At 43.4% G+C, this 12,655-nt stretch overlaps 1 protein-coding gene across 1 annotated transcript in view; it reads right to left on the reverse strand.

The window, feature by feature from the left end:
• The window catches only part of Poln (DNA polymerase nu), a 206,576-nt gene that overhangs the window by 143,524 nt on the left and 50,397 nt on the right, over window positions 1-12,655 (reverse strand). Inside the window, exons 6-8 of the mRNA XM_017800294.1 lie at window positions 11,815-11,927; window positions 4,328-4,485; window positions 2,010-2,078 (exon numbers count right to left, since the gene is read on the reverse strand). Coding sequence (XP_017655783.1) covers window positions 2,010-2,078; window positions 4,328-4,485; window positions 11,815-11,927 — 340 coding nt within the window. The remainder of the gene's footprint in view (window positions 1-2,009; window positions 2,079-4,327; window positions 4,486-11,814; window positions 11,928-12,655) is intronic.

The raw sequence follows: 12,655 nt of genomic DNA on the forward strand, positions 1-12,655 counted from the left end.
CTGTCAGAAGAGCTCCCCTACTGTCTTTTAGAAGGGTTCCCCTACTGTCTTTTAGAAGGGTTCCCCTACTGTCTGTCAGAAGGGCTCCCCTACTGTCTGTCAAAAGGGCTCCCCTAATGTCTGTCAGAAGGGATCCCCTAATGTCTGTCAGAAGGGCTCCCCTAATGTCTTTCAGAAGGATTCCCCTAATGTCTTTCAGAAGGGCTCCCCTAATGTCTTTCAGAAGGGTTCCCCTAATGTCTTTCAGAAGGGCTCCCCTAATGTCTGTCAGAAGTGTTCCCCTACTGTCTGTCAGAAGGGCTCCCCTAATGTCGGTCAGGAGGGTTCCCCTAATGTCTGTCAGAAGGGCTCCCCTAATGTCTGTCAGAAGGGTTCCCCTAATGTCTGTCAGAAGGGCTCCCCTAATGTCTGTCAGAAGGGTTCCCCTAATGTCTGTCAGAAGGGCTCCCCTAATGTCTGTCAGAAGGGTTCCCCTAATGTCTGTCAGAAGGGCTCCCCTAATGTCTGTCAGAAGGGTTCCCCTAATGTCTGTCAGAAGGGCTCCCCTAATGTCTGTCTTTCAGAAGGGTTCCTCTACTGTCTGTCAGAAGGGCTTCCCTAATGTCTGTCAGGAGACCTACTGTCTTCTTTGCTCTCCCTGACGCCCTATTTCCATTACAGAGCATATCTCACTGCTATCTGAATACCTGGTAGGGATAGTCTGAGATGTCACACAGGCCAAGCTCCATCCAATCCCTTCACTTTCTCACCTTTAAGACGGATGTGTTTGTGTGCTCTCAGTACTCCGTTTTAGTTACAGAATGGCTCACTGAATTCCAATAAATTTACCTCGATTGTCATAGAGCTTGCATTGCCCCGCCAACGGGTGTGGGGAGTGCTGGAACCCTCACATTAGGCCTCCTGCTCTAAGCGGGAACTTCTTCCTCTTTTATTCATGTCACTTCCTACTTATCTATTTATTTATGTACCCATTAATAGGCCCCTGTCTATATGTGCACAGGGTCTCATGTAGCCCAGGCTGGAGTCAGTCAAGGTGAGGCTTCCCTTGAACTTATTCATGCCTCATCTTTTCAGTACTAAGATTACAGGTGCAACCACCACACTTCGTTTTCAGGATGTTTACCAGTCTTTTCTTTATCTTTACTCTTTCCTGCTGTCATCTGAGAGTGCTGGGCGTCAGCTTCCAGCTTCCCTCAATGTCTCTTCCTGTCTCTGCACTCCAAGGTAAAGTGACCTTCTCCAGGCCACATCACCTGGGCTCCCTCTACCCTTAAGACAGTTTTCCTGTTTGGGCCCCAGCAAAAGACCAAGGGCAGGAGGCAGGAAGAACAGCTCACCCTGGAGCCCAGGGATGAGAAAGCTCATCTATGACCTGTCCTTGGACGTTTGTCTGTCTTGCCCACCCCTTCACCCTTGCCTCTGGACAGTCTCTTCCTTCAGTTGTTTTCAGCCGTTCCACCAGGAACCGTAACTTCCCAATAAGAGTCCAGCTGAGACAAGCTGTGCCTGTACTACTGCTAATCAAAACAAACCCTTGGCATCAGGAACACTCTAGCTAAGTGGACGGCTTTGAGGCAGCTGTTCCAACATGTAGAACACATTTCAAAACTTCAGGGCTTGGGGCTAGAGAAATAGCTCAGAGGTGAAGAGCACATACTCCTCTTGCAGAGGACCAAGGTTGAGTTCCAGCACCCACATGGTGGCTTACTACTGCCTGCAATTTCAGTTCCAGATCCAATACCCCTCCTCTGGACTTGCAGACACCAAGCATGTATATGGTGCACATACATACACACAGGCAAACACTCATACAAATAAATACATCTTTTTAAAAAGACTTCAGGGCTTACTTAGTCTTTCCTTTTTTATGTGAGACATAGGTTAATGTGACTAGGGACAAATATCTCACTTACTTCACATTCAAACCATAAGATTATGCCATGCTGAATGTACAAATGAAAATGCAGTTCTTATACAGCCAGAACCTGCAGCATAATAAAATGCCTTGCCTTCAACTTGGAACAGAGGTCCATCGTGAGGTCGTAGAGGGTCTTCAGGTTCACACATACATTCTGACTCTTTAAAAGTGGAAAACATTAAAATTTAGACAAACTTGGCAACATTTTCCATCACAGTCTGGGAACTGACTCACTAAAGTATGTCTAGTGACATGGCAGGATGCTCCTGATGGCAGATTTTACATATAATGGTGTTGCCATTCATCCCAGAGGGATGAGTTCCCACCTACAGAAAGTGCTTCCATTGGGCAAGCTACCCATAGGCAAACACTTTCTCCCAACCCAGTGCTTTCTCATTTTACAGATGGAGAAATAGAATTACTAAATTCCTCATACAAGGATTAAACGGTGGTGAAGCCAGAACACAGGCCTCTCAGATTCCACAGCCTCTGCTCTCTGGTCTACTACCCTGCAGCCACACAATGGCTTCCATATTCCACACTCACCTGTCTATCACCACTGTAGGACAGACATATACAAAGTCCAGAGAAGCCACAAACAGAGGCTGTGTTCAAGGATGGAGAAGGTAGATGGGATGAGAGACTGTCCCTTAACACACAGCCTGTGTCCCTTCTAACAAGGATCCCCAAGACCACCTACTCAATATCCCATTCTGCCAAACAGCCCCAAATTCTAGGCTGCTCAGACTCAACTTTCTGCTCAAGGCCTCAGGCTAGAATGAAGTCCCTATGGGTGGTAGCTGGCTGCACACTGACGGCTCCAGCTATTTCCTGGTCTTGGCTCTCCTCTGAGCAGCTCAGAGATGAGGTAGAGGACCAGTCTAGGTGCCACTGGGCACAGTTCCACATGGTGTCCTGCAACTTTCTCAACTCTGAAGTGATTACAAGTTTCCACTCTGAAGAGTCCAAAGACAGGCCCACTTTTTGTCATGGCACAGTCCCCTGAGAGTCCTGCGTGTTCATGGCTCTCAAGAGTCCTCCCTTCTCTTTCCCAAACTATTCTTGTGCCCACTTCTTCCCTCTGTTTGAGCTCCCTTTCATTCTGCTGAGCAATTCAAACCACCTCTTCAGAACAGCACAGTGGCAAATCCTATATATTAAAGGTCCAACTTCCATCTCACACCCTCACATACTACAAGGCTCTCTCATAGCCACCTCTGGCCAAGATACATGATCAGAAGAACTGCATCCAAAGCTGCCTCTTGTCCTCATTAGGCAAGGACGAGGGGCCTCAGGAGCAGAGTGGAAGATCTGACCTGGCGCAACAGTATCACTAAGCTGACTGGTTCCCATGCCTTGAAGCTATCTTATACCTGACCATACATGAGCATGCCAAGAAGAAACTGGGCTTAAAGTCATAAACTGAAACTGAGCTATGGCCTCAACGGGACCTTGGGCAAGAAGAGTGTACAATAGCATGTGTGCATGTCAGTTTCCCCATCTGTGAGCTGGGACTGATATCCTAAGGTGAACAACTTCTTGTGGTAATATTTCAGCTTAGCCTGATTGGGTAGGATTCTAACCAGGAGACCATGCCCAGCTTTGCAGGGATAGACAGCTGTACCAGGGAGGGAACAGGGATGCTGTCCAAGTACTGAAACTGAATCTAGGATCCTGCAGGGCCACTGTCCCCAGGGCCACCAGGACTGAAGGCTCCTGTTCTTGCAAGGTCTGCATCTGTTTCTCTGTTTTTATGCACTATACCTCACAACGTTCTGATACACCTTTTAAATTAAGAGTATTTCTGGTAATTACAGCCAACCCCTATGGGACACAGACCCTCACTCTACACACGGTGGTCAAGAGAATTAAGGGCAGAGTACACAGGCGCTTGTGTCCCCTGCATGTTCACCTGCAGTGCTCCAGTATACAGCCTGAGCAGAGGGTTATGACTATGGCCATGCTGCTCCCCTACACTTCTCCTCCAGGATTTTGTTCCTCAGGTAGTATCTCCTGAAGCCAGGGGCATCCTAGCACAAGAAGGTTTGGGAGACTCACCTGGATATACCTCGGTCCTCTCCACGTGGACTGAGGTAGCTGTCATAGGAAGTTGGCCACAGAGGCCATGTCACCAGTACTAAGGATTTACAAAAGAACGGCTCTCTGCTCAGAGAGGGCATGACACTAGAAATTCCACAGAAGACCCACAGTGTGAAGGGGACTTCCCAGGAAATCTCCGTCCTATTCAGCAACCTCTACCAGAAACGCCTAGGTCAAAATATTTGGGTAGAATACATGAAAATGGATGCTAGCAATATTGTTACTATTAGGTTGTCTATTAAGTAGGAAAGTCTCTAGGAAAAGTCCAGTTGTGGTAAGGTAGATAAAGCCCTGTCTTAGATGACTCACCACAAAACTTCCTGAGGAGGCACCGCATGTGCTGCTTGCTTTGCCTGTGATGGACTTTTCTAGGTATTTTGTCACCAGGTCTTCAAATGAGGGTGCGGCATCACTGGGATCTATGAGCCATGCAGCGACTCTGGGATCTAGCCCTACAAAACCAGCAACTGAAGAGGAAAAGGTTATTTAGGGTTCCTTCCAATTATAATTACTGCTTTTCCTGCCTTTGCAAGGTTCTTTTTTCAAATGAATAATACTTTATTCTCTAAAATTAGAGACTAAATACCCAGTGGCTATTATTCCTCAAGAATTTTCTTTTTTGTTTTTTGTGTGTGTATGTGTGGTATGTTTGATGTGTGCAGGTGCACATGTGTGTGCATGTGTGCAGAAGTACGAGACTAATGGGGTGAGTCTTCTTCAGGTACTCCCCACCTTATTCACTGAGGCAGCATCTCTCAGTTGAACCCAGAGCTCCCCAATATGCCAAGCCTAACTAGCCAGCTTGTTTCAGGGATCGCCTGTCTGCCTTCTGAGTGTGCTAGAATTACAGGGGGACCACCACACCCACTTGGCATTCATATGGGTACTGGGGGTCTGAACTCCGGCCTTCACACTTGCACTTTGCCTGCTGAGCCATCTCCCCAGTCACCCTTAAGAATGTCTGCCCAGAGGGAAGGTGGCCCAACACACCCAGGTCCCACATGGTTGGCTGACAGGGGAATTCCATTAAACACATGGATTCCAAGCAGGTGAGAAGGGGTAGAGATTCCAAGTTCAATTGGAATTCAGATTTCTCATAATACATTACAGGAGACTGCAGTCAGAATTATGGGCTGTGTCCATGCTTCTCTCTCCCTCAGCTTTTAGTCATCTAGGTAGTAGATCCTCCCTTCTACCTTCTCCCCTGCTTCCTGTCTTCCCAAGTCATTCATATATTTACACTGTGGTCCTAGGGTCAAAGAAGAAGTGTAAGAGCTACCTAACTCACACAGTGTCTTGTCAGAACACAGCAGCAGTGCAAACCAGGCAGAGTGGTATTCCCTGACATAAAACAGTCTCATGAGACAACGAAAAATCGAAAAGGAGCTTGCCTGTAACTAAAACTACAGTCTTGTATCACATTAAATATCACATTGTCTGGTATCCTTAAGTTAGACTAGTCTGAGAGACTTATATTTATCACAGGAACCAGTGTCAAGGCTTTTCCATGTTATGTCCAAGATGATTGGCATGAGCAGATGTGGAACCCTGGTTGAGAGGCAACAGTCATTTCGGCTGCTTGTGCCCCAGGTCAGAAATGTGTGACTCCACATAATGCTGTCTAGTAATTCTGACTGATCAATAGGACTGTTTCTTTCTACTTACTTTTCAAACCTCTGCTGTTTCAAAGGTAAGTGCTCTACAGACAGATCTTTTGGAAAGTCCTTGGGTGATCTGACAGCACCAGAATGCTTTGGGAACTGGTCCCTGTAAACTCTTGCAACTGACAAACAACCTTGTGGGACAAATCTCCACAGTGAGGAGAAAATGCTGGTAGTCTAAAAAGAAATGCTGAGCTGAATATGGCAGTATATACCCTGTAAACCCAGCACTTGGGAGGCTAACTGGGGAGGATGGAGAATTCAGGCCAGCCTGGGCTACATAGAGAGAATTTATCTCAAAAACACAAAAGACAGAGGGTCATTGAAAGAAAAAGAAATGTCAACAGAGTTTTAAAAAGTTAAGAAAAAATTGGGGGGTTGCTTTTTGAGATAGGGTCTCCCTGTAGCCACAGCTAGCCTAGAACTTACTATGTAGACCAGGCTAGCCTCAATCTCACAGAGATCTGTCTGTATCTGCCTGCCTCCCCAAAATAAATGAGAACCCAAAATACCAGAATTAGATGATTTAGAAAAAGAAAACCTGCACAAAGAAATGACAGAACCCAGGAAAGAGAAATAACCTAAACTAATACCATAAAAACACTGTAATTCAAGTTACTTAAAATTACATATTGAAAGACACATAGTCAAGACAGGTGTTACTGACAGGACAGATACAGAGACCATTGGAACTTAGGATGCAGAAATAAATCTACTAGCAGTGGTCAACTGATTTTCAATAAAGGTACCAAGATGGGTGCTAGATCCTGAAGTAGACTGAATTATGGTTCCCAGAAGATGTCTTACATGGACCCAGAGTGTGACTTTATTTGAAATAAAGGTCTTCATACGTACTTATGGCAAAAATTTTGAGATATCATCTTGGATTAGAGGAGCCTAAATCCAAAAATGAATGGCCTTATAAAAGACAGAAAAGGGGGCACACAGAGACACATAAAAGGACAAGGCCATGTGAAGACAGGCAGAGGTTGGAGTAACTGCATGCCAAGCACTGCCACCCATGGCAGGGCAGAGAGAGAACCATGCCATGGACTCCAGCAGGAATGAGCTGGACAACAGCCTAGTTTCAGACCTCTTGCCCCAGAACTGTGAGAGAATAAAATGTCTGTTGCCTCAACAGTTCTAGGAAACTAACAAAGGCCCCTCACCTCCTCCACATACAAAAACTAACCCCAAATGGATCATAAACTTCAATGTAAAACTAAAAGTATGAAACTCTCAAGAAAAAATATCCACAATAGTAAATCTTTATGACCTTGGATTAAACAATAGTTTCTTATATTTGATACCACAAACACAAATGAGGGATGGGGAGATGGCTTAGCGGGTAAGAGTGCTTGCTCTGGAATTTCAAATCCCCAGAACTCATATAGAAAGCCAGGCATGGCAACAACCCCAGCATTGGGGGTTGGAGACAGATCCCAGGAGCTCACTGGCCAGCTAGCCTAGCTTAAATAGCAGCTTCTTACTTAGTGAGAGACCCTGTGTCAAGCCAACAAGGCAGAGTGATAGAGGAAGACACCAATATCTTCCACTGGCCTCCATATGAGCATTCATGAGCATGAGCATTTATGAGCATGCACACCTGCACACTCACATACATTTACCACAGACACACCCTCCACACAAATAATAATTAAATAAAAAAATTTTAGAAGACACAAGAAAACCCAAGTAACGTCTGACTTCCTCTTGCCTTTCTTTGTTTTTTCTCCATGGACTTGCTGGTCCTGGTCTGGTCGTCTCTTTTCACTCCCACAGTAACAAGTGCATGTTAGTGCTCATGGAAACCACCTGTGTTCCTTTGATACCCAACATGATTGACATTTGAAGGGTGATTGCTTTTTGAGTCACTGTCTCTGTGCTCTCATGGTGGGGCTACTATTTGACAGTGATTATTTTTAAGGATGGCATTCCACTCTGAGGGGAGTACTATGGATTGAACCTAGCATCCTCAATACTGGTCCAGCAGAGAAGAAACATAGAGCCTCACTACAACCTAGTCTCCACTGAAAGACCAAAGATAATAAAAAACTCAACCAACGGGGTCAGTGGGGTGGCTAAGCAGGTAAAGGCACTTGCTGCTAAGCCTGATAGTCTGAATTTGATATCCAGGGTCCCACACAGTAAAAGGAGTGAACTGACTCCTGTAAATTGTACTCTGACCTCCACAGGTATGCCATGTCATATGTATACATACACACACACACACACACACACACACACACAGTATGTAAGTGAGTACCCCACATGGGTGCAATGCCTGTGGAGGCCCAAGCAGTTGTCAGACACACACACACACACACACATACACACGCACACAAACACACACTAAATAAATGTAAAAAAATTTTTTTCAATCTAACCAACAACCTAAACCCAGATGTGTAAGGCCCAACACATACTGAAGAGATAAGAAAAACCAAGACAGCTTGGCTCCTCCCAAAATTACTAATTGTACAATAATGGCTTCTAATGAGAATGAGTTAGATGAAATCCCGAAGAATTCAAGAGTGATTATAAAGTATGTCAAAGACATCAAACAGGATATAAATAAACTTTCAAATTCATTTCAGAAGAACATGGACATACAGTTGAATGAAATAAGGAGATCAATACGAAGCATGAAAGCAGAATCAATAAAGAGAAATACTGAGGAGAAGAAATCCAGACACTGAAAGTGAGGAAACGCTGAACTTTAATTATGTGCTGCTCTCACTAAGGTGGCGGCCCTGGGAAAGGCTGAGTGCAAGGTGGGGAAATGCACAGAGTGCACAGGATCCATTTTTAACTCATCAAAGATATATGCCAGAACCAAATATACTTACATAAATGCTGGGGGGAATAGAATGCAGACCTGTACAGCCATTGTGGAGAACAGTATGGGCATTCCTCAAAAACAAAAACGGGCTGGCAAGAGGGCTCAAGTGGTAAAGGTGCATGTCACCAAGCCTGACGATCTGGATCCAATCCCAGGGACCCACAAGTTCTCTGACCTTCATATGCCTGCTATAGACACACACACGCATACATATTCATACACGAGTGAACACATACACATACAGACATATACAAAAGAAATATATGTAACAAAAATTTTAAGAAAAAACTAAAAATAAGTTTAACATATGATCCAATGATCCAATTTTTGGGTACACATCCAAAGGAAATTCTGTCACATCAAAGACATACATATATATGTCCATTGTGGCACTATTTACAATTGCTAAAATATGGAATCAATGGGCAAATAGAGAAAATGTGCAGTGTATGTACAGCAAAATGTCATCCTGCCATGAAAAAGTGGTATTGCTTACAATCAAATGGCTAGAACTAGAAGATATCACACTAAACAGAATAAGTCAGACACAGACAAGTATTACATGTCCTATCTATTTCATGTGTGGATGCTAAAAATGTTAATGTAGGGCTGGAGAGATGGCTCAGTGCTTAAGAGCACTGGCTGCTCTTGTATAGGACCCATGGTTCAGTTCCCAGCACCCACATGGTGGTTAAGAACTGTCCGTAACTCCAGTTCCAGGGGATTCGATGCCCTTGTCTGACCTCCACAGGCACTGCATGACATGGGTGCAACTAAATACATGCAGGCAATATACTCATACACATAAAATAAAAATTAATAATAAATATTTTAAATGTCAATCTGAATAAAGAATCATAATAATTACAAGTTTTAGTGTTCTATAGTACAGCTGGGGGACAATAGTTCACAACAACTTATACTATGTTCTAGTTATTCATGAAGTTGGAAGACAGGAGTTCAGAAGCTCTAAGCACAGCAATGGTAAGGAGATGGAAGTGTTTATCATGTACTAAAATAACACTGTACTTCATATTTATACATTATATAGTTATATAGTAATGAAACACATTTAAAGAACATTTAGGTTGATGAAATGCTAGCTACTCTGATTTGATTGCTTTGTGTACATAATCACATTATTGCACTATAGTCTCTAAGTACATATTCCTTAAACACGAGTAATACTTCACATAAATAAGCAGTAAAAGCAAGCCCATATGTTCACCATGACAATAACTTAAAATCCTTTTGTATCAAGTTTTGCTGACTCTATACTATACAGCAACTCATTATTTTGAAAACAAATAAAAGGAAAAAAAATCAAATGTTCATTCCCAGTGGGTGTGGTGACACACACCTAGAATCCCAGCACTCAAGAAGCAGAGGTAGGTAGCTCTCTGTGAGTTAGAAGTCAGCTCAGTCTACAAGTTCCAGGCCAGCCAGGCTACACAGTGAGACTCTGTCTCAAAAATTTTCATCCTAGTGTCACCAAATCCCAAGTTCATTGAGGCAGACGCTGTGTGGATCCTCTATAGAATTAGCCCCTAGTAAATGAAGAAAGTGGACTGAGGGGTAGCTTAGTGATCAAGTACTTGTACAAATATGAAGACCTGTGTTTAGATACCTAGAGCCCATGTAAATGTTGGCTGGGCATGGTGGCATACCTGTAATTCCAGCCTCAGAAGACATAGGGGTGCCCCAGAGCAATGAGCTAGGGAGACTTGCCATCCTAGTAAGCCCTGGCTTTGATTGAGAGACCCTCACTGAATAAGGTGGAAGAGCAATCAAAGATGATTCCTGACATCAACTTCAGGTCTCCATATGTGCGCGCGCGCGCACACACACACACACACACACACACACACACACACGTATGCCCACTTCCATGCAAACATACACACAGAGGAAAATAGAAGTAGAATGGATTTTGATTTTGGATCTTGCCACACTGCAACTAAGGAACCTAGATATTATAATCACTAACAGCAAGCTATCCTTATATAGCACATATACACTCAATTGACTAAAGAATCCTGTGAGGTGGGTATCATTTCTTAGTTTACATACAGCACCACTTGGAGTCAAAGGCTGAGAAGCAAGCCCTAGGGCTTACCTCTGAGCAATGAGGATCTAATGACAATCAATAGCTCCCACCACCAGAAAAAGATGGTGGTATAGGTCTTTAACCTCAGCCCTCAGGAGGCAGACACAGGTGGATCTCTGTGAGATGGAGGCCAGCCTGGTCCACATAGTGACTTCCAGGTGGACTAGGAAAAGGGAGACCCTGTCAAAAAAAAAAAAAAAAAAAAAGATATGCAAGCAAGCGTTGCAGGACAAGCGTGGTAGGTGGAATACTGTGAGGACAATTAGTAACACAAATTACTGCCCACTCTGGGGGAGGTGACAGCATCACCTGGAACATGGGCTCCTCACACAACTGAAATATCAGAACTTAATTGTATAGCATTTGGGATTTGTTACAAAACACTGAGGAGGCTGTGGTTTGAAGTACAATGAGTTACAGAAGAAAAAGATTAGGTACAAGTCAGTACTATGTCACTTTTTGTGTTAGAAATTGTTTATAATAAGAAAGTTTCCCCAACATTTTATGATTATTTACAATTGTAGACAACCTGAAAACATTATGTAGTTAGCATTCAAGGACTCTACAGTGAATGCTTTTGCATGTTTGTCTTTCTTGCCTGTTTGTCTAGTAAAGAAAAGGTTATAAAAATCTTTTCTACAGGACTGGAGAGATGGCTCAGTGGTTAAGAGTACTGGCTGTTCTTGCAGAAGACCCGGGTTCAAATCCCAGCACCCATGTGGCAGCTAACAACCGCCTGTAACTCCAGTTTCAGGGGACCCAACATCCTCTTCTATCCTCCGCAGGCACTGCACGACATGGGTGCACTTACACACATGCAGGCATAAAACTCATACACATAAAATAAAAATAAATACATTTTTAAAAATCTTCTCTACTGTATCAAAGATAATATGTGCCCTACCTTGCTTGATGCTAACTGCTCTGGGCTGTGCTTGAATTCTTGGTCTGTAGTTATTGCAGAAACAAAAGAGCTCATTCTGACTGTGCTTCATGGATCATTCTTGGCAACTTATGCCACCAAAGGAATATAAACTGGTACAAATGCAAGCATAACCCAAATACACCACCTCTGTTCTTGGAAGTAAGGGAGCACAGTGTCCGCGTGGCCATGTGCCTTGGGGCAGGTGACATGGGGACCTGACCAGTTTTCAAAATCTCGGAGACAATGAGAGCAGTGACTTACCATGCTTCCAACTGCCATCCTTACCAAAGAACTTCAACACTGTTCTCACAAAGTCCTTGGCATTAAAACAAATAACAGGGCATTTACATCTGAGTGTCTGAAAAAGCACGTTCCTAGACAAAGGGACAAGTCACCCATTTAGACATGGATTCAAAACGTTTTTATAATCATTATTTTTTTAAAATTTTTAATAACTACATGATTAGAAGAAGCATTTCATTACAGCTTTAACATATTCAGTAACACACTCCAGCACAAGAGTACATATCTTTCACGAGTGGCTGTAAGTTTGAAGGTTCACAGTTAAATTAATACATTTATACAACACTAAACTCAGTATATGCCCTGTAAGACATAAAATTGAATGAGTTTTTAACCTTTAAAAAAGATCTCCATTTCATTTTAGAATATATTGTTCCTTACAGAAAAACTCATTGTTTTTGCTAACACTGAGATGTTGGTGCAAGCATCTCTAATCTGTAGCATCTATTACTAGTCATAATTGGTTGCACTTGGATCCTTGGCATCTGTGTATGTCTATAAAGTTATTGGGTACATTTCAATGGTAATGTTTATCACCTCTACTAATTAACATAATGTAAATTTCCATGCTTCCCCCTAAAATACATTTTTAAAATTTTGTTGATTTGTGTGTGTGTGTGTGTGTCTATCACACAGAACATCCCAAACCATCTTATTCAACTATACACCCACTTCCCAGATGGCATCTCCCATAGCCTCCCTCACTCAAATAGAGCCCTTATACTCTGATATCCCTGCTACTGTCTGCTGTGTTGTCGGCACCCCAGCCATTCCCCACTACTTGTCCTTCTGGTGAATC

The sequence above is a fragment of the Nannospalax galili genome, unplaced genomic scaffold (assembly GCF_000622305.1).
Source record: "Nannospalax galili isolate Female #2095 unplaced genomic scaffold, S.galili_v1.0 scaffold101, whole genome shotgun sequence".
Classification (NCBI taxonomy): domain Eukaryota; kingdom Metazoa; phylum Chordata; class Mammalia; order Rodentia; family Spalacidae; genus Nannospalax; species Nannospalax galili.